This window comes from Aedes aegypti, chromosome 2 (genome assembly GCF_002204515.2).
Source record: "Aedes aegypti strain LVP_AGWG chromosome 2, AaegL5.0 Primary Assembly, whole genome shotgun sequence".
NCBI classification, from domain to species: Eukaryota; Metazoa; Arthropoda; class Insecta; order Diptera; family Culicidae; genus Aedes; species Aedes aegypti.
The window spans coordinates 337,740,150-337,766,203 of NC_035108.1; the positions used below are offsets into that span (position 1 = coordinate 337,740,150).

Consider the following 26,054-nt stretch of genomic DNA (forward strand, 5'->3'; position numbering starts at 1 on the left):
ACGCTTCATTCGCTTCATCGCGTTTGACAGGTTGACTAGCTTTTCGCGTCAGCAGCAGGTCGAATTTTGTTTCGAAAGTTTTATCGGAATTTCGTCGCGGAAATTACGGTTTTTCGGTGAAATTTACTCTGAAACAGTAGTTGGTTTGGTCCGCTATATTTTGCAAGTGATCGGCTTGAAGATGGATCTGCTTTACACGACCGTACGGAAGGGACACGCCAACACCTTCAGCTTCACGGAAACGCAGTAAGAATCGTTCATGTTTTGGTACTACCGGCTCTGACTTAGTTCTCAAATTTCAGACACAATTTCGAATTTCTGTGCAATACATCGTCCTGCAATGTACTGGCCTTTACCACAACCAACGAGCTGACGGAACCTTCCCCCATACAGGGCTGGGGCTTCCACATCTACGTGGTGGATTTAAATGCGCCCTGGTTCCCGTATCGAGTCACTTCCAACAAGTATCCTATCTCGGTGCTCCAATGGGACGTCCTCGGACGGTATCTGCTGGTGGGAGACCGCAACGGCCATGTGCAGATATTCGTCCAGAAGGACAACTTGCTGTCCGAGTGGAAATCGGTGTACAGTGTGAAGTTCCCCGGGGAAAACATCATAGCGGCAGCATTCTTCCACAACGGCCGGAAGCTGAATCTGCAAACGGACAAGAAGGACCAGTATTTGTATCTGGAGAAGTTCCAGAAGGTAAAATTCGCGGCCAGTGTGCGGCAGTTCGGTGGGGTTCCCGTGGAAGGGGTGTTGATCGTTTCGGCCACTGGAATGCTGGGTGCTTTTGTCATTCCGCCGGAGTCCAATGCAAACATTCAGAAACTGTCGGAACCAATCAAGTTGGTCCCGGTGACGGAGAGCTTGGCGGTTACGAGGAATTACTACACGACAGCGGATATTTGCTACGGAAAAAGTGAGTTTTTGAGTAGTTTTTTCATAGAACATAGTCATTTTTCCATCGATTTATCTATGAGATCTTCCTCGAATTCCTACAAGAGCAAAAAAAATCGATTAAAAAAGGAGTTTTGAAAGCGTTTCAAATCATCGGCCATTTTTGACCCATAAAGCATAATGTTAACTTTTCGTAACTTCGTTTCTAGAGGTCGCTGAAAGCATAATTCAGTATGAAAATATTCGTTTCTAAAAGTTAGGAAAAGTAAGGAAATTTCAGATTGCTATCACTTTTTTTTAATGCAAAAGGAAGGCTAAGGAATGAATTTCATCATAAACCTCTCGTTTCAGATGGATATTTCAGAGTGGCAGTTGGCAATGGAGACTCAAAATCTGCGAACTCCAATATGATTCAATGTTTCCGGGTAGCAGTCAAGCAGCGAGAGGAGACCTTGGAAATAAATAGCACGGCACTACCCAGTTTCTTTCTGGCAGAGGGAATGGGGAAAGATTTAAAGGAACTACGTGTGGCACATGTCCAGTGGGTATTCAGCGAAGATGCCGACTCGTTGATTGTGGCCTCGAACCATACCGGAGGTGGTTGTTTCGTTGAGCAATGGGAGTTGACCGAGGAATCTACGCCGATTCACAAGTTGTTCCAAAGCAATAAGAACGAACCTTTCAAGACGCTGCTCTGGGTCAGCAAAAGTCAATATATGTACACCTCTAAGGTGATAAAAATTTGCACAACTAAGTTGAACTTCTTGAGTAGCTCGTTCATCTATCTAGCTATGAGCGACAACAGTATTCACTGCCTGCAGAGGGACACTTTGAAAAGGTTGACTTGCACAAACATTGTGTCCATTCGTGATCCAAATGACCATTCCAGCAAACAGATTAAACTGGGCCTTAAAATTGGAGCTATCGATGTCACCCATTTGGGACACCTCTTTGTAACATTGGACACCTTTGGGCAACTGTATGTCTATCGGTGCAACTTCATGTGCCAGGATCAATTAGGAACCCCAGCTCTGATTGTGCAAACTGTAAATCTACTGGAGTATTGCTTGGTAACCGGTCTGGATTCGTTGGACATTCTCCTCACGTTGAAGACCCAAATTCTGGAAAACGTTCTCGAAAGGCTTACGGAAAACTTCCACCGACAGCCACCCAACGTTCAGCAGTATTACTACGTTAACTTCCTCACGATGAAGATCGCGCTGTACCGCCTATCCATTTCCGGACAGCAGAAAGCTCACGATTTGTCCAACTTGCTTATCCTGCACTCGATACTGATTGCTTTTAAGAGCCTGCTACGGCCTTCGGATCTGACCTCGCATGATAAGGGCCCAGCGGAGAACTTAGCCAGTAAGTATTATTGGGTGTTATGATACACAGAGATCTAAATCTAACTTTTAATATCTTTGAAACAGTGGTCCTCTCGGAATCCGTCCCCGACGTGGATAAAGTGTTGCTGAATGTAGAGGCCAAGGAGTTCACCATGGAGCGACCAACGCTTCAAAGTTTGCAACAGCTGATTCAATGGGTTGCCGACTTGGCACTGAACATTCTCGCCAAACTGCCGGAGAGTCGATCCTTCATGTCCAATAAGTCCCAAGGGGTAAGTTTCGCGGTTCTGAAGGTGACACAACCGAAATAACCGTGTATTTTTTCTCTTTTCCAACAGTACGACATCAGCAAAGATATCATCGCGCTCAACAGTATTCGTGAACTGCTGGTAATGATTCGCATCTGGGGTTTGTTGAACCCCCAATGCCTTCCGGTGTTCTCCCGTTCGGCAGACAACCTGGACATTCTAGGAACTCTGTTCCGTTTGCTGACCAAACTTTCGCTGAATCCCAACGAACCGGATGACCTGCTGTTGGACGAATGTTGCTTGCTACCGAATCAGGTTCTCATTCCCCAGCTGCAGTATGTTCCGTCGAGGACCATGATCGCGTCTCCGCTCCTGCCGCATGTCACTCTTCCCGTTATGGTGAGATATTGATGATTGCTATGAATTCCATTCAACTGAATCTCTTGATATTATGATACTTTCAGTGCGACTACGGCGTGGAGAACGAATCGCTAAAGTTCTGTCCGGAGGTGCCGATCGTCGAGGGAGGTCTTTCCAATGACAACGTAATCGATTCGGTGATGTACCTGCAGCTGGGTCGGCGGCCACCTTCGCTGCGTCGATGCACTCGGTGCGGATCGTGTAGCAGTGTGGTCAGCGTGGCCAAGACGGCCGCCATGAAGGCCTGGGAGCAACGGTGGATCGACAAGTGTCGGTAAGTGTTTAATTGTGTGGGATTTACTTTTTCTCTGTTGGTATGATTTCTAGCTCATACGGCTTGTTCATGACCATTGGTCGAAAAGTGCCAGATGAGCGACTTTTTAAAGAGAAGAGTTAACAGAGTTTCGATAACAAGTGGGTGGTGGAGCTGATCGCTGATGGTGAGACGAATAGATTTTGCAAGAACAGTGAAGAGCTAAGGTGAGTCCCTTAGACTACAACTTCGAGATCCAACAGTTTAAGTTGCTTAACTTTAGCCCGAACAGCCGTAGTGATAAACGCGAGGCTAATCAATGCCAGAGGGAATAACTGGTCCACGTCAATCGTTGTACAATGTGCAACATACACTCATGTATAACTAATTATTTAGGCGTCTGCGTTGAAAACGGTTGTCTGTTAAGTTGTAGCTGCCTAATGTATCTTACGGTATCAGCGTAGCTCTAACCCTCAAGAGCACATGGGCCAACACTTAGATCAACTGAATGAATCGCTTGCTTTCCACATAGTAGTACCCATACTAATTTTGAAAGGCTTGTGCTGTCTCACTTTTCATCCAAATGAGCTCAGGAAAGGACATTCAGAAATTGATCTAGAATCGAATGAGTGGTGTGGGGCAAAAACGATTTTTTGAACCAGCTTATTCAACATATATTTCTATATACAGGTATGTTCCGTTTTTATCACGTTCCGATTTTGTCAACAAATTATTCCGTTTTTATCAACACACAAAAATTGATCTTTTTAAATTTTCAAGATGTTTCGAATTTAAACTAAATACTTATTTTGAAGTAATTGAAATGCTTTCTAATAGCCTCAGAGTTGAATTTTCGACATTTTGTGTCAAGTCATATACGTTTCAATAAGGTTTGACTCCTTTTTATGCAATTATTCAATTGGAGTTTTCAAACTTAGCATGGTCTGTTGGACAAGATTGGCACATCCTTTAACAATCGAGAGTTGCTCTGGCCACGTCCTAGCAACAACTGGAATTTGTAATTAGTTGAATACGTACTTAAAAGAGTTGCAGAGACCTCTCCTTTTTCTTATATAACATGGCATGAAAGAATTGTATTATATGTAAATTTGATATACATATATACTCCCCTTCCCCCTATGGTATGATTTTTTGTATGAAAATAAAAAATAATTTATAAGGCACCTAGATCCTCCTGCCCCCACGCATAACCGCTTACATGATTAATGGACGATCCCATGTATGTTCAGTTCTCTTTGATAAGGGATGCACTTGGGAATGAACTTAAGAATGTTTGGGCAACTACAAGAGGAATGATCGAGTTTATTTTATTTTTGATAAAACTGTCAACCTTGTCATATTTTGGACATTATCTTCTAACTCTCAAACTCGATAGCATTGCGCAAATTATAGCAAACAGCAATTGTTTAGATCCTGTTTCAAGGGGTAGGGGAAGAGGTCCAGCAAAACTAAACAATCTGTTGAAGATTTTGTTGCCATCCCAAAATTGTTGGAATCTTCATCTTTGAGCAGACATGAACCCTTTCCCCTCATGGAGACTAAAATGTTAATTAGGATCCTTATACCAACAGCCATACGCTTACTCAGAAAAGTTTACAAAGGAGTTTCTTACCAAAAAGTTCTTATTTGGTGTTGCTTGTTCTAGAGTTTGTACACTTTTGCGTTTTTTAATAACTTCTATATAAATTAAAATGGAATGGTGTAAGTATGTCACGAAATGCCTCAAGAACGGCCTGATAGACTTATATGATTATTTCACTGTTGCATTGGTCAAGTGTTCTGAGGGATTTAGTGAAGGAATCGATTTGAAAAATTATCTGGAATAACTAGAAAAACACTTGGAAACTAATCTATTGTTTTGTATGGGAGATTGCATGCCATTTTCCAGCAGCCTACTTGATGACAAAACAGAGCTTGACGGGACCACTAGTATTTAATATTATTTTCACTCAACAAAAAACTAGAACTTAACCCCTCTACCGGCAGCTTTATTTTTTACCCCCAAAACATATTCAAATCGCGATAACTTTTTTGTTTCTTGGTATTTTTGCACCAGTTTTTCACAAGCTCTCAAAAATCTGTTCTAGTTTTAGAATATGTGTCTGATGTGTATTGATTATTGTTCATTATTATTGGTGTATTGATTATTGGTCATCTGAAACCGGATATATTTCAAAATTTCTTGGGGGACCGACGCGTAGCTATAACCCACGTGAATATCTAAGGCCACAGCATATTTATCGCATTCGGATATTCACTCCTTGGAACAATACATCAATGAGAGTATGTTGTGAAAAAATGAAGCAATTTGGTGGAACCGTCTTTGAGTAATGAGCATTTATGTTTCTGGTACCACGCTGGCCAAATAAAGATCCTGAAAACTCCAAAAAACCTCATATCGTAATTTTCAGATATCTCCAAGAATACCTTATTACCTGGCAATGTACAGTCCAGATTTTATTTTTTTGATAAATTGATCAAACACAAAATGGCCGCCAAAGTAATTTTGTATAGAGAATGTCGGTCCCCCAAGGAACATTGGAATATATTCAAAACCAGATCATCAATGATTAATATCGACATGGATTCTTAAACTAGAAGAGTTTTATGAGAACATGTGAAAAAATAGTGCAAAAATACCAAGAAACTAAAAAGTTATCGCGATTTGAATATATTTTTTGCGCAAAATATAAAGCTGCCGGTAGAGGAGTTAAGGTTAGTTCATTGCCAGTCTATTTGTGATCTAACGTAAAGCTAAAAGGCGATGGTGGTGCTGTTCTAGATTGGCGATTAGTACATCCTTGTCGAAGTTTGTAGTAATAACTTTAGAAGAAAGATCACCGCAATCATTTTATTGTTAAATTTGGCAATTCAAAGCACAGGAAACCATAAGTATTCATTTCAATTTGCGAAACTTTCGCAACATAACTCCACATTTAAGCATCAATCGGATGTGGCCAAATATGCAAAAAAGTGTACCTTGGCAAAAAAATAAAACTCTCAGTTGATAACTACGGAAGTGTTTGTAAGAGCACAAAGCTAAGAAGAAGACTCTCTCTGTAGGAATGCAATGCCGTAAAGAAGAAGAAGAAAAAGAAGCAAAAGGATGAGGATGAACAGTTGAAAAAAGTTGTTTCTTGTTTAATCTTTCCTTAAAAAATAATAAATAAAAAAACAATGATCAGCTTGCCCCATTTTATTGTAGTTATTTTTACAAATATGGCGTACCTTGTGATGCAAAGGACATTTATGTTATTATCGTTTTAATATTCTTTATTACATTTATTGACATTCTAACCAAGAAAACTAAAACCATTAATGATTTATTACAAAATCTTATAAAATGATAAGAGTCTGCAATTAACTTACATCACGAACCTTTAAGAATGAACAATCTAAATGCTCCTCACAGCTCCTAAAAATCAATACTGTGCATTTATATGATAAAAATGTGTATTATCCTGGGGAAACTGCAATTTTAATTTCAAATTTGTAAAATATTTTGCCTAAGAAAATTATTCCGTTTTTGTCACGGTTCCGTTTTTGTCAACTGAAAATCGCAAATCGTGTTGATAAAAACGGAATATACCTGTAGATCACTACAGAAGACAGAATTGCAAATTGAACACGTTCCGATTGATGGATGGCACTTCTCCAATATTATCAACGTCAGAATGGTTAACTGCGCTCAGTATTCGTCATCAACAATGTTCGATATCAACAGCACAAGAAACGTGGAATTTCTAAGCAACGCATTCCGCAATGGCTTCGTGTGGCGAGCCGAGATGGGTTTAGGGACAAAATGTCGAAAGATAAAACGTCGAAAACCAAACCTCGAATACTAAAACTTTGAATCCCAAAACGTCGAAAGGGACAAGACTTAGAAAGCAGTTCAAAAGAAGATGACTATAACGTTGCCAAGGACAAATATGGTTGCGATGCGAACGGCGTTGGAAACAGCAAAATTTACAATGTGCATCAAAGTAAAGAAGGAACAGAAATGTACAGAAAAATGTCAATCTTGCATCCAGTTCTGACCAAAAAAGAAGCAGTGCAGCCCTTCGAGAAGAAGTTTGAAAAAGAAGCCTGAGGTATAAATAAAATGATAGAAGTATGAAAAAGACGCTTAGCTTTCTTCCGTGCACCTCTGGACTCACATAATGGCAGAGGGATTTTTTCGTGGGCGAACAAAATCTTTTTCACCAGATGCATCACAATGGTTGTATGAGAGTTGAATTGAGAGTGATCGATACGAATGTCATGGAGCAAAGTGCGCCGCTTAGTGTTTTCACACTGGATGTTACGCTTATGAGGAATCATGATTATGACTCCAGGAACCATGATTTGTGATCCTGATATTATGACCTAACCAATTTATGAATTTCATGATTTGTAAATCATGGTGTGGGGATCAGATTTTTATCCGTGTATCCTCACTATCGATTGCAGTTGATAGATTTCCAAAAGATTTATTCCTAATGAATATATAATTTTTCATATAATCGAAAGTCGGTTTTCTGTTTTGGGGTAACTTTGATAATGGAGCATCAATCGAACAAAATTGAATGAATTACGGAACATTTTTAACGCTATATGGAAATTTCTGACTTAGATTACAGAAATGGTCCCAGTTTGTAAAAATAGTTTTCGCTGAGGGTTTTGAGACCGAATTCGAGTTCTACTATAACAAGGCTATCAAGTATAAGTGACGAATTCATTATGACTTCATCAAATAGTGATCGTAGAACAGATTGTTTGAGAGCATTTCAAAATTGCTAAAATTTTATAAATTTTCCATATTTGCATATAAATCCTCAAATGTACTTGATTCCAACGAAAATAGCTTTAACATGAAGTGTCATACTAATACTCTTTACTTTTGCATTCGTTTTGCTTAACAGATTAGCATGAACTTCGTTATTTCGTTTAGTATGTTGAGAGTCTCGCACTATCAAAGTTGCCCGCATTATCAAAGTTACCCCGTTTTACGGTAATTATTAAAAGTCGAAACTTGTATATTTCTTTTGAGATGTTTGTAGCATATTTTGTTGGAAGTCTTTCACAAATTGTTTAAAGTATCTATGTAAGTATTTAAAGTACTATTATGTAAGTATCCATCCATTATTTAAAGTATATTATGTCTACGAGTTTCTTCGGCCTTATATATGTTATGTATCTGCCAACATTTTAACAAGTGAGGCAAGCGTTTTGGCGCCCCCTTAAGGCGAAGTAGGCAGTCATTGAAATTTGTACGCGTCGTTAATGATTGTTGCTAATTCATCTCACGATTTCGAATCAAAGAAAATCAGTTGGTTTTGCACTGACACAGCTGAAAAGTATCAGCATACTTAAAGTGACCAGACGTTTCGCGGGACAGCGCAATTTTCAAATTGATATTACAGCAGTGTTGATAGACTCACACTCAAATTCTCAATCAATACGCTCTCCCGTGAGAGCAAACTCATTAGTGATCTGCTTCGCAAATCTCACGCTTGAGATTTTGATGCAAAATCAACTCAATCAACTCAAACCGTAAAAAATGATTCAGTCGCAAAACCCGGCAAAAACTCGTGAAAACCGAATGTTGTTGTTTACTTTAGAAAGGATTAACATAATTTTACCAGACTAGCAAGAAATGATTGCCGTGTGTGAGTAAACTGTGGAAATACGAGACAATGAGTTAAAAAGGTGAGTCAACTCATCCATGATTTTTTGACTGCTGAGTTGCATGATTAACAACTCACGCATGAAAAATCTCAAGCGTGAGTTGTGAGAAATTGAGTTTTTCACAACACTGTATTACAGCGAGAAAACTTCTTCTTTCTGGCGTTACGTCCCAACTGGGACAAAGCTTGCTGCTCAGATTAGTGTTCTTATGAGCACTTCCACAGTTATTAACTGAGAGCTTTCTTTGCCAATTGACCATTTTTGCATGTGTATATCGTGTGGCAGGTACGAAGATACTCTATGCCCTGGGAATCGAGAAGATTTCCTTTACGAAAAGATCCTCGACCAGCGGGATCCGAACCCACGACCCTCAGCATGGTCATGCTGAATAGCTGCGCGCTACGGCTATCTGGGCGAGAAAACTATTTGTTTGACTGAAAAAATAATTTATATCATGTTTAGCCTAAAATGATTGTAAAATACATATCCAATACGAAAATTGTTTGATTGGGAACGAGATCTGAGAGGGCGTCTCGCGTTTCGCGGGACATATATGGTCACTTTAAGCATACTCTATGCATGTTAGCGCGTACAGTGAAGTGATACTTTTTCAAGTGAATATAAACTATCAAGACTAAGTTTTATCACTTTGAAATGCAAGCTGAAAAGTCATCATTGTAGCCAAAACGAATGACGGGCTACTTAGCCTTAAGGCTGGCGCCCTTGGCGTGTGCCAACCTGGGCAACCGCACACTACGGCGACGGTAGTTTATACACAATAAATGTGCAACACTCGATATATAGCTTCTTCACAGACTTCTGTGGCCTCTTCATCTTAAAAGTACTTCCCCACTGGGGCAAAGCCTGATTCTCGGCTTAGTATTATATGAGCTTCCATTAACTGAGAGCTTTCATTGCCAATGTTGCCATTTTTGCATTCCAATATTGTGTGACAGGTACAATGATACCTTATGCCCAAAGAAGTCAAGAAAATTTCCATTGCGAAAAGATCCTGGACCGCGTACGTTACAAGGAAGGCCCCAAGCCGAATCGATAGCACCTAAAGCAGTTGAGCGACTTACTACAATATTATTGCGATGAGAGTCTCTATGAAGCTTCCGTTGTATAAACAGGTTAGAACATTCTCAGCTTACGCCGAGGACCTGGAATCAAATCCCATCCCCGAGATTAGTCAGTCATGACGTTAAAGCTCTAGTGATGACTTGCTTCGAAAGGGAAATGAATCTGTTGGTTCCGAGATAAACTAGCCCAGTGCTAAAAATCTCGTAAATAGAGCATTGTTCATCGAGCTTGCAGTCGAACACTCACTACAAAGAGCATCTGGTGTGAAGGAACTTGAATGGGATGGTGAGTAGAACCATTATGGCTAGTGGGTTTTAATAAGGGTTTCTCTCTACAATTCTAAAGATGTTTTTAACATATTTTTAAGCCTTTTGAATGTGATTGAAAATATATCCGAATTGTTTTTTTTTTTTTTTTTTAATTTTTATTCATAACAGCTTCGGTGAACGGGATTTTTTAATACCTACATTATTGATCATTGAAAGGATAGTGCTTGGAAGACTTAAGCCAATCTAAAGTCATTGACCGTTGCTGCTTGACCAAACTTTCCAATGCTTGAACATCGGTTTCCTCCAGTTTAAAGCTAAGAACATCAAGATTCTCCTTCATTCTGTCCGTTTTCGACGATTTCGGTATTGGAATGGTTCCTATTTCAATCTGCAAATGTATTTGATTCCATATATTAATACCTCTCAAATTATGAATATTAATTGTGACTCACCAAGAATCTAAGCGAAATTTGAGCTGGGCTCCTTCCATACTTTTCAGCCATCTTTTTCAGATCACTCGAATCCAGAAATACATGCTTCTTTCCGGGTTTTGGTTTTCCCAGAGGACTGTAAGCCATAATCAGAATTTCCTCCCGATTGCAAAGCTTCCGCAATTCCGCTTGATGGAATCCAATTGAACATTCCACTTGGTTCACCACAGGCCTAATACTTCCGTGAGTCACGATTTCCATTAACTGTTCCTCATTGAAGTTGGAAACTCCAATGGATCTGACCATCCCCTTCCGTTGGCACTCCTCCAGTGCCTTCCACGTCTCCAACGGGGTCACTTCGTCATCAATCTCCGAACGATCGTTCCCATCGTCCGAATCTCTAGCGGCCACTGGTGTATGCATCAAATACAAATCCACATAATCTAATCCAAGTCGTTCCAACGAAAGCCTACAACCCTTCTCGACCGCTTCCGGCCGGTGGAACGTGGGACCGAGCTTGGATACAACGAAGACATCTTCCCGGGTGATGCCATTGCCTTGCGAAAATATTTCCCTTAGTGCTTGTCCCACTACTTGCTCATTGGTATACACAAACGCCGTATCGATCAATCGGTACCCAAGCTCTACGGCGGATTTTATGGCCGCAACTCCGTCACTTCCGGTGATTTTGTACGTACCCAAGCCGATCGGAGGAATGGAATGGCCGTTGTTGAGCGCCAACATGTTTAGATCTTTGCGACGAAACCACCAGCCGAATTGTTGTTTTGGCTTGCATTCGGCCGATTCATAACCTCAAATTCGGATCAAAACAAAACAAAACAAAAACTGATTTCGTTTGAAAATAGGATTTATTTTTATTGTAAACTGAATTTATCATTGTATGAATTATAAATTTTACATAATATGCTTCAAAAACCTTTTAGGAAACACTTGTTTTACTTCTTAAAATTACATGTTTGGGTATCTATAATAATTATACAGTCGCCAAATAGTTCTGGTTCATCTATTTGGACCAATATTGGGTTAAATGCTGAAATCATCAAATAGACGCGACAATCATTTTACATACTGGAATTACTAATCTATAAGCTTTCGCAATCAATCATAATGGGCTTTTAAACATTGTCAACCATAGTACTAAAAGCGTTGATTCATAGATGTGATGCATGGAAATGTGCGCAATGCGCTATAAATATTTAAATTTAAAATTTAATTGCACTGTAAAAAATATACTATTTTTAAATGACTATAAAACAATTTCGCAAATTTAGATCTCGGTTTTATCATGCATCGTCCAACAGCCTTTGGATGTCCGCAACGGACAGTTGTACCTGTATCGGTTGATACTTAACGCGTTGTTGGATGAAATCCTCGTCACCTTCGCCAAATCTTTCCGCGCTACCTTCCAAAAGAGCGTAAACCCGTTTGGCTGCCGCTACCATTCGATGGTCGGACCCATTCAACTCAATCTGCGTTCGAACGTAATCTTTGGCCATTTGCAAGTCACTGTAGATATAGATGCAGTTGAAGTAGTAATCGAAGCTCAGATTTCCCTTCGACACCGACCGTAGCAGATTCTGTGGACCATATACATGGAACAAGATATTGACCGCTTCAGAGAACACCGAGTAGCTGTCGTACAGGGCGTTCATCATCACCAGATAGAATGCGTAGTTTTCGAGTGTCTCCGCGTAGATAACACTGAGCGAACCGAAGTTATGCCATGCTCGACTAACAGCCTGCGTGATCATCAACTTTGCCTTGCGGGTTTGTTTCTGTGACACGCAGGTCTTGGCTAAATGCGAGAATACTTCGATGATCAAACGATTGGACGATGTTTCGTCATCCAATAATTCCAACGCTTTCAGGGCATATTCGTGACTCAAAGTATAGTTGTAGTTCTCATAGCGATAGATGGAAATGGCAAGGTACAAGCTCGCCAGGAACGGTTTCGGTAGATCGACTTTGCTTGCGATAAGCGTTTGGATGGCCATGCTGGTATCATAAGCGGAAGGATGCCACATGTAGGTCTGCGAAATTAGCTGCGGTCGCATTGCTTTGAGCTGTTCCAATGGCCATAGCCTTGCCTGCTGTCTGGCCACATTCAAAACCTTGACGGCCTCGTTGTGCCAGCCGGTCTCCGATAGAAACGTTCCAAGTCTCAAACTCGCCTCGTACCCTAATGGACGCGAATCATCTCGAGTGCATTCCTTCCGAAAGAGGTAACAATAGTTTGCCACCATGTCACTCACAATATCCCTGTCCATAAGTTTCAACCATTGGAAACACTTTACCAGCTTGGTTTGGTTATCCGTACGATGTTCGAGAATTCTGCTGATTATCCACGGATTGGTCAAAAGTTTCCGTCGAGGTTTCGCCAGCTTTGGATATTCACACATCTTTTCCAGGACATCAATAATGAAACGAGTTGGTAGCAATTCCACTTCTTCGATCCACTTTCCTTCCGAATCCGCTCCCAGCCGTTCTACGTAGGCTTTCAAAGATATTTCCGCAAGACTCTCCGGAGTGCTGCTTCTGATCTTTTTGCGTGTACGCTTCAGCGCTTCCATATTCAGCGGCCAGTAGTTCATGGTGTTTGCGTTGCTCGTAGGACTTTCCACACACTTTTGCGAGACTATGGACTAAACTGATGCAGCACGTAAATCCAAATGCACTTAAAATACTCCCGCAGGTACGAAGCAAATCGGATTTACGGTTTGTTTTCTCTTCATACCCGAATCCGGCGAGACACACGAGATCCGCACGCTGGGTCAGTGTACCTGGGTATCGGAGGTCTGGCGGTTATTTGCAATCCAGGCAGAATCCGAAATTGTATGCAATTGTTCACCATATTAGCTATCAAATTTCTAATATGAAGTTTTATCGAATTGCAAATTTAGCAATTATTCTAACTACCCATCGAAGAAATACCTTTTTCAATCCTTACGTTGTTTCTGTTAGGAAAACAGAACGTCGAAGGATTCACATCATTCGAGCAAAAGCATAAGCATAAGCATAAGCATAGATGACTGTACAATTCGTAGTTGCTACTCCGTGATTGACCAGAACAATCGAAGTTGCACAGGGAATTAATGAATGGGGCTTGGGATTAGCTTACCATTCTTCAATGTGCACAAATCGAGAGCTCAAATTTAAAAGTCAATAACGGCGCCGGCCACGTCCTTACGGTCATCGGGGAAGGGAAGGAATGTTAGTGTGACTACCGTTGTTACTAGAGACCGAGATCACCTCTGCATCTCCACGGTTGTCATGGAGAGGATATTGGGTTAGTGGGATAAGGTAAAGATCTGGGAGTCACCAATGTTTGGTGATGCGAGCCATGATATAATCACGCCTAACCGGATTCGCGAAATAATTCGATAATCGCATTAAACGCCGAACAAGTGTTCGTCACTCGCCCACGCAAGAGCAAGCGACGCGATCAAAAGATCAAACACTACTAGCGATCCGCGGCGCTTTTTCATTTCTCTGAGCGAACGACGCGCGACAAGTTTGATCCTGCCCCCATCGCCCGCCCCCGCAGGAGCAAGCGTCAAGGTCGAAGGATCAAACACTACTTACGAACCGATCACTTTTTCACCGCTTCACTACCGACGCGCGACATATTTGATCCTGCCCTCATCACCCGCTCCCGCAGGAGCCAGCGTCAAGGTGGAAGGATCAAACACTACTAACGAACCGATCACTTTTTCACCGCTTCACTACCGACGCGCGACATTTTTGATCCTGCCCTCATCACCCGCCCCAGCAGGAGCAAGTGTCAAGGTCGAAGGATCAAACACTACTCAATTCAAAAGATGTTTTTATTAATGACGAAAACTGAAAATTACATGTATATATTTTAAATTATATGAAACAGGAATAATGCCGACACTTGTAGTGACGAACTATACATAGTTTGTTTGAAAATTACATATGAGTATTACGTTGCATTTTGTCTCGATATGGTACAAGTTTTAAAAAATACGTCAACATTCACAATGTCGAACAATTCAAAAGATAATTTTTAATAACGTATAAAAGAGACAAATATATGTATATTGAAATTGTATAAGAAAAAAGCATAATGCCGACACTTATAGTGACGAACCATACAAAGTTTGTTTTAAAATTACTTAAAAGTTACGCTTTCAAGAAAATATGTATTATCACAAGAATGAAACGAACTCACCAGTTGGTAATCCATCCTCGACTGAACACAAAACTGATACTGACAGCAAAACTTCTTGGCGTCCCGAAAACAAACCGTCTTGCTTGTGCCTTCCAAATACCTACCCAGCAAGACGCTCCAAAACAGAAAAAAAAATCTTAGGAGCCGAAAACACGCGCGAAACCGTGAGCCAAATCAATCGGACGACGCAAAACCGAACTGTCCTGCTTGGGCTTCACGAAGCACTACCCAGCAAGACGCTTGAAAACAGGAAAAAAAAAAAAATAAATAAATAAATAAATAAAAAAAAAATCTCCGGCGACGAAAACATGCGCGAAACCGTGAGCCAAATTTATCGGACGACGCAAAACTGAACTGTCCTGCTTGGGCTTCACGAAGCACTACCCAGCAAGACGCTTGAAAACAGGAAAAAAAAAATCTCCGGCGACGAAAACATGCGCGAAACCGTGAGCCAAATTTATCGGACGACGCAAAACTGAACTGTCCTGCTTGGGCTTTACGAAGCACTACCCAGCAAGACGCTTGAAAACAGGAAAAAAAAAAAATCTCCGGCGACGAAAACATGCGCGAAACCGTGAGCCAAATCTATCGGACGACGCAAAACCGAACTGTCCTGCTTGGGCTTCACGAAGCACTACCCAGCAAGACGCTTGAAAACAGGAAAAAAAAAAAAATCTCCGGCGACGAAAACATGCGCGAAACCGTGAGCCAAATTTATCGGACGACGCAAAACCGAACTGTCCTGCTTGGGCTTCACGAAGCACTACCCAGCAAGACGCTTGAAAACAGGAAAAAAAAAAAAAATAAAAAATCTCCGGCGACGAAAACATGCGCGAAACCGTGAGCCAAATTTAGCGGACGACGCAAAACTGAACTGTCCTGCTTGGGCTTCACGAAGCACTACCCAGCAAGACGCTTGAAAACAGGAAAAAAAAAATCTCCGGCGACGAAAACATGCGCGAAACCGTGAGCCAAATTTATCGGACGACGCAAAACTGAACTGTCCTGCTTGGGCTTCACGAAGCACTACCCAGCAAGACGCTTGAAAACAGGAAAAAAAAAAAAAAATCTCCGGCGACGAAAACATGCGCGAAACCGTGAGCCAAATTTATCGGACGACGCAAAACTGAACTGTCCTGCTTGGGCTTTACGAAGCACTCGATTCACATCATTCGAGCAAAATCTCATAAAGTCTTGTTGGATATGAATGAAAATATAAAAGAATCGCGTCAGATAATCTAATGAACGTCATTCAGGAATAGAATTCTTATAAGTGATTCTGGATCAACGTTGACAGGTAAATGTAGGTTAATTTCTGTGAAAACTTCAAAACAGACACACGACAAAAAGGATGTTTTAATATAGGTTGAAGCAACTGAATTTGATCCTTACCTGGCCTTCACGCATAAGCTACATGGTAATTAAGGCTATATGCCTCCTAAATAAATATATGCAAGACGAACCAGCCAAGGGCTGAAAGTCTTGATAATAAAGACAATTCATTCATTCAAATATATGCTCTGAATGATTTCCATACAAAGTATACCTAGAAACCTGTATCTAGGCACGTTAGATAAGATCTCCCAACTGTACAGGGTTGCCCTAGCCACGCCCTTACAACAGCAATCTCAGTTAGCCGAAGCGGCAGCAATTAGACCACCGACCCGTTTCGGATTGGGCCATAAATTCTAACAAAATTTTCTTAAGGAATGATCATTCACGAATCATTGGAAAGAGTCGACTCTCGCTTCTTTTCAAAATTGTTACGATTCATGAGCACTGCAAAGGGAGCAACAATTTATAAGGAATAACTTTTTGGAGTTGGACTTATTATAGTCAAGTACACCAGACATGTATCAATAGTCGAAGTACCTATAAAATTGCACACTCATTCAACAATTGTTGTCTCTAAGTATTACATGATTTATTTTCGATTTTTCAAAATAAGTTTTTAAATTAATGAAAAAGGTGGATTCACTTTTATGAGTAAATGACTAAGGTTATGATTCGCCTCTGATTCCTTCGCAGATTTCTCGAGAAGAGCTTTAAAGTTTCAGAAAAATTCTCCAGAGATTTGTTTAGGAATACGTTTAGAAACTCCTCCAAGTATTTCTCCAGAAGTGCGTCCAAAAATTCCTCCAACAATTCGGGTGTACAACTTGCAGACCATAATCTGTTTATTGATTTCAAGGCGGCGTACGACTTAGTGAAAAGAAATGAGCTGTGGTAGATAATGTCTGAACATGGTTTTCCGGCGAAAATAATTAGGCTGATACGTGCTACGCTGGATGGTTCGAAATCAAGTGTTCGGATCGCAGACGAGGTGCCAACCTCGTTCGTGACGTTACACGGGTTGAAGCAGGGAGACGCACTTTCGAATTTACTGTTCAGCATTGCACTCGAGAGTGCTATTAGGAGATCTGGCGTGCAGAGAAATCACAAGGTCGCATATGCTCCTTGGTTTTGCGGACGATATAGACCTCATTGGAATCGATCGCAGGTCAGTGGAAGAGTGCCTCAGAAAAGGGAGACAGCGAGGATAGGTCTAACCATTAATTCTACCAATTAATTAATTTCACCTCGCTATACGGCGCCGACAATTCTCACCTCACGCCACTCGTAGGATAAGCCAAATATTCCTCGAACAATTTCTCACGAAAATTGTCCATCGATTATTCGAAAATTCATTATTCACAAACGGTAAGGTTTTAAAGATTTCGTTCAGAAAATCCCGAAGAGTCTATGGTATTATCCGGGCTTTCATTTGAAAAAAATACCTCCTAGAATTATTTTAGAAATCGCCTAAAAATTTCATTAGAATTCCATGGGAAAAATTCTGAATATTTTTTGAAGACTTGCTTGGGAAATTATGGACGAATTAAAGGAATCTTAGGAATCTTTTAGAGAACATTCAAAAATGACATCCATCGTTAGGGGAAGGGAGGTTAACAAAAGTGTGACAGTGCATGTATTAGGTATTAGAAAAAGCGTATCAGAGGGAAGAGTCTGGAAATCCCGAAAAACGTTGGACGTCGTATTTAAATGCGAGAATTTTTTGGTGAATTTGTTGAAATCTTAAGGAAATTTAAAACAAATGTTTTAGAGGAAATCCTAAGAAATACTAGGATAAATCTCTGGAGTAATTTGTGAAATTTACTAAGAGAAATTACTGATTGAATTCTTAAAGAAATCCAAAATAAAAATATTAAAGGAAATCTAATGATAGATTATAGAATGGCTGAGGACTTCTTCAAGAATGTATAGACATATTTCTGAACGAATCTGAATGAACTCTGTACTTATTTCTGGTAATATCATTGAAAAATGCGTGGTCTAATTTTTGAAGATATTTTAAACGAAAGTCTTGAAGGAATCATACCCGAACAAAATTTTGAACAAATATCAGAATACCATTCTTATAAAATTTCTGAAGATAATCATGAACAATATATAGCGTAATACATATTGCAAGAAATCCGCTAAAAATGCTTTGAAATAACCTCTAAGAGATATCTGGTTGGATTCTCTGAGGAAACCCTAATTAGGCTATGTATTATCTGGCCCCTTTTACTCTCTTTTTCAGGCATGAGGTCTCTAATGTTCCTATTTCTAGAAAATGTGCTTTCTTGGTTAATCAAAGTTTTTCTTATCGTTTTTTTTTTTCGTTTCGTTCCTCGTTCCAGATGTAACGGCTTCTGGCGACTCGAAGTGGCCTAGCCCTCGAAACGAAAAGGACCATGAAGGTGAGATTCCACTAGCGTGACGAATTAGGTGACATTTTGCAGCAGCTGCGACTTCTATGTGTTGTAGTAACTCTCTGTTTATTACTGATTCTCAATCGTATCGACCTTACAGACAGCATATGGTCAGCACACCTATTTTGATGACTTTCACAATACACTTTTTGTCATATATGGAATACATCATATTGAATTGTGTCCGCGTGTGTTTACGTAGTATCATAGAATATAATTATTTAATAAAAGTTTAGCATATTTTATATATTGAAATGCCCCCGTCTCGTCAATTTAGTTCGGAAAGAACAAACAGTCCCTATTTAAACTGCGAAGCGCTGATCCTCAACCCGATCACGTCCTTGCCGACTTCGGCCACCCGGCAAACGGCGCACGTCACACCCTTGTAGGGTGGAAGGTAGGATGCCGAACATAGGGAACACTTCTCCTCCGGCTTGCCTCGGTAGATTGGTTTGTACGTCACGGCACAGAGCGTGAAAGGATTGTGTTCGTCATACTGAAGGGTGTGTTCATCGGTTTCGTTCATTTCGCATGCTTGAAGGATTTTACGGGCTTGCTGGGCGACTTCCGGGCGCGGGCCCAGTTCGAGCAGACGACGTGCGAAGGATGCTGCGGTTTTATAGTTTTTCAACTTGAAGAAAAGATTGAGCGCTGTTCGGAGGGTGAGAATCTGATGAACTGGTTGGAGATTAACGTGAGTGAAGTACGCTGCTAATTCACAGATGCGCTTCTGCTCGTCCAGGGTGTTCTTCGGCAATCCCTTGCGAATGGTTTCCATCTGAAGTCCGACCACGTATTCTCGACAGATGGTTAGAAGTTGTTGAGCTTCGGCAATTTCTTGGCGGGATTCTACTACAAGCAGAGGAATGCACAGAATTATGTGTTGGAGTTTCTCAATGGCTTCAGTAAATTTGCCCGTTGTGGTCAACTGATAGCAAGACTGAAGAGCTTGGACGAGATCGTTCAATTTGAAAGCTAAGGTAGGATGACAGTTCTTAACGTTCATTTCCTTCCAGTTGCGATTTGGATATGCTCCGAGTGGACCCATGTTTGGCAAACAAGTGTAAGAAGTTTTCGATCCCAGATGAGACTCCATGAACAGTTCCTTGTAAGGAGCGAAATTAACGACTCCGATTTGGTCATGCAATAGACGGAAGGCAGTTTCGAAGGATCCTGCTCGAACGTGATCCGCTGCCAATTGTGAGTTTATAGTCCAGAAATGCGACGGAGGCAAACCTCTCGGTGGAACAGCGTAGAAGCCCTTGTCTCCAGCGGCGCTAGCAGAGATCTTAGACATGAGTTCTTCCGGAAGTTCGAGATCCTCATCGCCAACATCCCAACCAGCACCTTCGCCGCCTTCAATTTTGACATCATCGTCATCCTTAGCGTCCTCGAACTTGTCGTCATCTTTCAAGTCGTCATCGACACCCCATCCATCCTCATCAGCAGCTTCAGCAACGGTTTCTGTGGCAGCAAGGGCCTGGTGAACGGTAGCAGCTCCCCGAGACATCATGGTTCCCTCGAAGAAGCCCTTCGAGATAGTCAACAACGGCCAGTTGCTCTCAGCCTGTTGGATCGGAACCGGTGGCCGCAAGAACATGGCATTTGGATTCACCTCCGGAAGATCCTTGCCTGCGGATGTAATTGTTTCTGCCAGTTGAGTTGCATCCTCCTCCAGACCGTGTGTCTTCGCCGTCAAGTAGGCCAACGACGTCTGGTTGCAGTTCTTGAGGATCGATACACGTTCTTTCACATCTCCGAGCAGCAGAGCACCCTGGTACTGTGCGGACACATCCTTACGGATCTCCGCAATTTTGTTCATCTTCTTCAGCTTCTCCAAGTTGCCGGTGATCAAATACAAGAAGGAAAGTTTGTCAAAGTTCTTTGTGCGCTGGTAACACATCTCCACGACCTGATGATTTCCTTGCATGAGGGCAACCTGAAAAAGTTTAACAGAGTTTCAGTATATCAGCTGCAGAGATTACATCTAAACCATTTGGTATTTAATACATTAGGCTTAACGGACATTTGATATAATTTTAAACTTTGTGAAAAATGAATGGTCAAGTTGTTTCGGTCTGTTGCAGTAATGTAACACGAAAGAACAACATGTGTTTAAAAAAATGAACGATTTCAGCTGACTGTTTATGTTTATTTACTCATGGCGCCAAAATTCTTCTTTGTGATAAGTCTTGTAAGAATAGCCGATGATTAAAAGATGGTCTTGGAGGAGAGACGAATGCAGCGCGGGCTGCAATGCTGCAACATGATCCGCGGCAGAACGTGGAACGATACAGACTGAAACGGAAACAGCAAATCCTGTTCCGAGACAAAAAGCGCCGCCTGGAAGAGAATGGAGTTGCTGTACCGTTCTCTAGAAACGCGCTCATGCCACGAGCCGAGCAGGGATAAGGATGGGAGCATCTTGACGGACGGACGCGAGGTGATCGAAAGATGGAAATAGCACTACAATGAACACCTGAATTGAGCAGAGGACACAGGCACAGAAGGTCAGAACAGCAAAGGTGATGGCTACATCAGCACAGCGGACAAAGGAAAACCAACCAGCTCCCATGATGGGAAACTTTAAGGATGTCATACAACAGCTCAAGAACAACAAGGCCGCTGGTAAAGCTGGTATCGGAGCCGAACTCATCAAGATGGGCCCGGAGAGATTGGCCGATTGTCTGCATCGGCTGATAGTCATTATTATAGTTATCTTTCTGATCGCTCTGTGATTTTTCCGAAAATCTTCCTTGTCTTGGATTATCTTGGAAATTCTTCTTGGATGGAAATCCTTGCGGATTTTTTTTTCTGTAAAGTTTCCCTGCAATTCTGCTGAAAATTAGTAAAATTAGTCTATGATTGCTTTTCACAGGGATGGATTTCTTTAAAAGAATCTTCTGTATATCTTTTGATGATTTTTCCAGAAATTTTTGGTGTTTCTTTCGGAAATCTATCATTTTTTTTTATTATTAAACCCTCTGAATTTTCTCGTGAATGTCCCTGGGACTTTTTTGGATATCCCTCTTAGATTCTTTCAGGAATATTCCGGTTCTTCTGGGATTTTCCTTGAAAATATAGTAAAGTATGTATTCTTTCACTGTCAGATTATTCCGTTCAAATTATTGGGATTCTTCTAAAAACCCCTATGGTATACTTCAGGAAATTCTGTTGAAATTCTTCCAGATATCTCTTGGGGTTTTATTTGACAATCTTTTTTTATGGATATAAAAAAAAACTTTAAAATTACCATGGAAAATTTTTTTCAAGAATTTTCCCAGAGATTCTTCCGAATACTCATCAGAAATTATTTGGAAATCCTCCTGGTCCTTTTCTAGGAATCCTTCTTCAATTCTAAAAGAAATCCTGTTTAAGTTTTTCCAGAAATCTTTCTGGGAAAATTTCGAATATCCGTTTGATATTCTGATTCTTCTCTGAATACTGATATTCTGATACAATCGCCCTGTGATTCTTAGGGAAATGGCCGTGATTTTTTTTTTTTATTATTTAATTTTCATTTTTGATTTATCACTTAATCTTCAGAAAACCACTCTTGGAAATTCCTTAAGAAAACTTCCAGACAGCCCCCTGGGACTCTTAAAAAATGCCACTGAGATTGTTAGGAAAATATTTCTAATACTTTTATAAAAATTACTCTGAAATAGTTCCGGAAGTTCCGTTTTGAAATTCTCCCGTAAATCTTTCTGGAGTTTGGAATCATCGCTCTGGAAAAATTCAGGAAAAAAATTCAAGAATTCTTCCGGATGTTTTAATGCATTCTTCCAAAAACCCTGGAATTTCCTGACAATCGTACAGGGATTCTTCCGAAATAACTTCTGGGATTCTTTCCGATATCACTATGAAATACATCCGAAAATCCATTTGTAATTCTTCCATAAATCCTCATGGGACGGAAATCCTTGAGAAATCCCCTAAACTCGTTTAGAAATCTCTATGCTTCTTTCGCATATTATCCCAGGATTCTCCCGGAAATACTTCTACAATCTCAAAGAACTTACCAGAAGGATTATTAGAAGAATTCCAGAAAGATATTCGGAAAAGTCGTAGAATTATTGTCTGAGGAATCCCAATGGTATTTCCGGAAGAATAGCAGAATGATTCATGTTAGAATCCCTGGAAAACTTCCAGTAGCATCCTTGAATGATATCTGGATCACGCAGAGAAAACATTTTTAAGATCAAATATATTCTGTATCATAACAACAATATATCTGTATTATTTGCCGGCTTATAATTGCCTATCAGTGTTTCAATAATCACTCATAATTTGGTTTAAAAATATTTATTGTTGAATTTGACAGCTGGGTTTATGTGGCGCAATAAAATTAATTTTTGATTCAACTTTTTTTTCCATTTGAAACAACAATTTTTTGCATTAAAATAAAACCTATCGTTTTTTGAAACAAATAACAAGGTTTTTTGATGTGAAATTGTTTTTGTTTGAAACAAACAAACTTTGTTGCTCCCAGTCCCCTGAAACCTTGTTTTTAAATGAATCAAATTACGATAATCACTTTTAAAAGTCTACTTTATTTTTATTTTACGTAAGTATACGAAACTTGCTCCATAATCCATTTGACTGGAAGACGAGCATTATCCGCTCCGCCACAAAGCAATAGGATGAAACCATCAGCTAGTGTAGGAGTTGACTGCAATAGTTGAATTTTTTTTAGTGAAAACAAACATTTAGAAAGAAAGGCCAAAACTTACCACAAATAGCTGAGATTATAGCTTATGGGCAAGGGACCCAGATAGCCGTAGCGGTAAACGCGCAGCTATTCAGCAAGACCAAGCTGAGGGTCGTGGGTTCGAATCCCACCGGTCGAGGATCTTTTCGGGTTGGAAATTTTCTCGACTTCCTAGGGCATAGAGTATATTCGTACCTGCCACACGATATACACATGCAAAAATGGTCATTGGCATAGAAAGCTCTCAGTTAATAACTGTGGAAGTGCTCATAAGAACACTAAGCTGAGAAGCAGGCTCTGTTCCAGTGGGGACGTAATGCCAGAAAAGAAGAAGAAGATAGCTTATGGGTACTCCGAAACTTTGATAAAAAATCGATGACCTGAATTCCTTAAACATAAATTTTCCGCACGTTTGCACTTTGATCTAATTCAACGCACTAGAAATATTCACATTCTCGCTGTTTCCAATCAAAACCAAAATGGCGGGCCAGTTTTTGTTCTACGCATGATTAATTTAATTAACAATGAAGGAAATTGAAACAAATAAAACTATCATTCAATGTAAAGTTTTTCTTTTGTTGTTTCAACAAATGTCTTGTAAGGATTGCTTCAACAATATTTGTGTTTAATTCTGATACAAAATTTTGTTGTTTCAACGCATTTTTTATAGTAACAAATTGAAAAGGTTTATTGAAAACAAAAATAATATTTATTGATTTGAATAGCTGTTAATTCTCTGCGTGATGATATGGTATTTCCGGATGAATCTCAAAAGCTTTACGGAAGAGTAGGAATGATTCCCGAAAAACAGTTCCGGAATAATCTTTGAAAGATATTTTGAATCCTTTCAGCATTTCGGAAGAAATCCAGGAGTGTTCCAGAAGAATTTCAGAAAGAAATCTAGGGAGATATTCGATAGAATAATTACAGGGAGATTTGTTGAAAAATCCAGGAGGAATGTCCAAAAGAATCTTAGAAGTAATTCCGGAAGAACTTATGAATGAATCCTCGAAAAAAAAATTAGTAGGAAGTATTCAGAGGCGCCTCAGAGTCCTATAAGGTTTTCCGAAAGATTCATCCAAAGATATTCGGAAGAATTTCAAAAGGATTTTTGGAAGAGCGCAAAAGTATTATAAGTATTAACATTGGTAAAGAAAGCTCTCAGTTAATAACTGTGGAAATGGTACTTATTGAACACTAAGCTGAGAAGCAGGCTCTATCCCAGTGAGGACGTTTTGCCAAGAAGAAGAAGAAGAAGCTTTGATTACCCACTGGAGCAAAATCGCATTATCTCGACCTCTAATCGTCATCAGGACAATCAACAAATCAACTCTGTCACCAATGAGAACGACCGCTATTTCGACCTATGTTTCGTTAGTGATTTGCATTCGTCTACATCAGTAGTGATGGCTCCTTGCCCTCTCGTTAAAATGGTTGCGCACCATCCCCCATTACTCGTAACGATTAAGCACTCCTTGGTGCACGATTCCATTTTTTCGTCCGCCACCTTTTCGTACGATTTCCATAGAGCGGATCATCGCAGTATTGCTGCATTGTTCACGACTCTCGACTGGGAAAATGTTCTAGATCCTAATAATATCGAGTCTGCGGCTCAGACTTTCTCCGCTATTTTGGCGTACGCGATTGAGAGGCACGTACCAAAAAAGACCCAAGAGCACAAAACCGGACTTCCTTGGCAAACGACTTCCCTGCGACGGTTAAAAACGTTTAAAAACACCGCACAGTTCCGCTAAGAATTGTTTATGTTAGGCTCAATCATAAGTATAAATATGCCAGTCAGCGGTGCTTCTCCAAATATCAGCACAATATCCAGCGAAATTTGAAGTCAAACCCAAAGCGCTTCTGGAAGTTCGTCAATGAGCAACGAAAAGTATCGGGACTACCATCTGCTATAAGGTTCAACAGCATCAAAAGCATGACATCCCTCGAAATTTGCGACATGTTTTCGGAAAAGTTTGCTAGTGTGTTCTCAAGAGAAGATTAAACTGCGGATCAAGTTGAGCTCGCCGTTAGCAACGTTCCCCGGTCATCTCATGCGATTGGAAGTTTTGATATCGATGAAACTATGATTACCAAGGCCTCATCTGAGATGAAATCATCTTTCAACCCCGGACCGGATGGATTTTCTTCAGTCCTTCTAAAGAAGCACATTGACGTTCTAGTTACTCCGCTTAATTTCATATTTCGGGCATCGATTAGCAGCGGTGTTTTCCCATCTTGCTGGAAGATTGCTCACATGCAGGGTTGTTATTAGTAGCCGGATTGGACAGACTATCAGTGACGGTGACGAAAAATAAAAAGTTTTCGTCACTACCTCAGCTCAGCGCAAACTTAGACGCCCAACTACCAGCAACCAAGCACCTCGTCGCGACGAAAAATCTTTGCCGTTTATCTCTGTATGTGTTTTCGTTGAACATGTTCAGCTTGAATGGAAAGGCAGACAACTAATCGGTGCCAATTGAAAGGCCGACCAAAAGAGGAACTCGCAAAAAAAAAATTGTGCGCGCTTCCGGAGTTGAACAAAAAACCTATAGATTACCAGTAGCACGCGCCAACCGACAGAGCTAACTCAACTTTTTTAAAATGTGCTTGCTCAATAGACCATTTCCGTGAAAATTTTTTATTTGCTCATAAGCTTTCTTTTAATTTACTGGACCAAGTGTCCCAAGGAACTCATATGTTTTGAAGCCTCTAACTATTGAAAAACAACGAA

At 40.4% G+C, this 26,054-nt stretch overlaps 3 protein-coding genes across 3 annotated transcripts in view; 1 reads left to right on the forward strand and 2 right to left on the reverse strand.

Annotated features, from left to right (window-relative positions):
• On the forward strand, positions 1–18,770 carry LOC5577215 (mediator of RNA polymerase II transcription subunit 16). Its single transcript, XM_001663261.2, has 7 exons — positions 1–246; positions 303–922; positions 1,252–2,268; positions 2,334–2,521; positions 2,588–2,896; positions 2,962–3,191; positions 18,538–18,770. The coding sequence occupies exons 1-7, from the start codon at positions 182–184 to the stop codon at positions 18,569–18,571; spliced, it is 2,463 nt and encodes an 820-aa protein (XP_001663311.2). The 5' UTR covers positions 1–181; the 3' UTR covers positions 18,572–18,770.
• Positions 10,324–11,444, reverse strand: LOC5565864 (1,5-anhydro-D-fructose reductase). Its single transcript, XM_001650180.2, has 2 exons — positions 10,663–11,444; positions 10,324–10,598 (listed from the first exon to the last, which is right to left on the reverse strand). Exons 1-2 carry the CDS (start codon positions 11,383–11,385, stop codon positions 10,410–10,412), a joined length of 912 nt encoding a protein of 303 aa, XP_001650230.1. The 5' UTR covers positions 11,386–11,444; the 3' UTR covers positions 10,324–10,409.
• The window catches only part of LOC5577214 (coatomer subunit alpha), a 16,671-nt gene continuing 9,266 nt past the window's right edge, over positions 18,650–26,054 (reverse strand). The window contains exon 3 of the mRNA XM_001663259.2: positions 18,650–20,548. Coding sequence (XP_001663309.2) covers positions 18,908–20,548 — 1,641 coding nt within the window. The 3' untranslated portion in view covers positions 18,650–18,907. The remainder of the gene's footprint in view (positions 20,549–26,054) is intronic.

Coding starts and splice junctions, on each gene's coding strand:
- LOC5577215 (XM_001663261.2), top strand. CDS start 182: ATGGATCTGCTTTACACGACCGTACGGAAGGGACACGCCAACACCTTC. Junction 2,269..2,333: donor CCCAGCGGAGAACTTAGCCA/GTAAGTATTATT, acceptor TCTTTGAAACAG/TGGTCCTCTCGGAATCCGTC. Junction 2,522..2,587: donor TGTCCAATAAGTCCCAAGGG/GTAAGTTTCGCG, acceptor CTTTTCCAACAG/TACGACATCAGCAAAGATAT.
- LOC5565864 (XM_001650180.2), bottom strand. CDS start 11,385: ATGTTGGCGCTCAACAACGGCCATTCCATTCCTCCGATCGGCTTGGGT. Junction 10,599..10,662: donor AAATTTCGCTTAGATTCTTG/GTGAGTCACAAT, acceptor ATACATTTGCAG/ATTGAAATAGGAACCATTCC.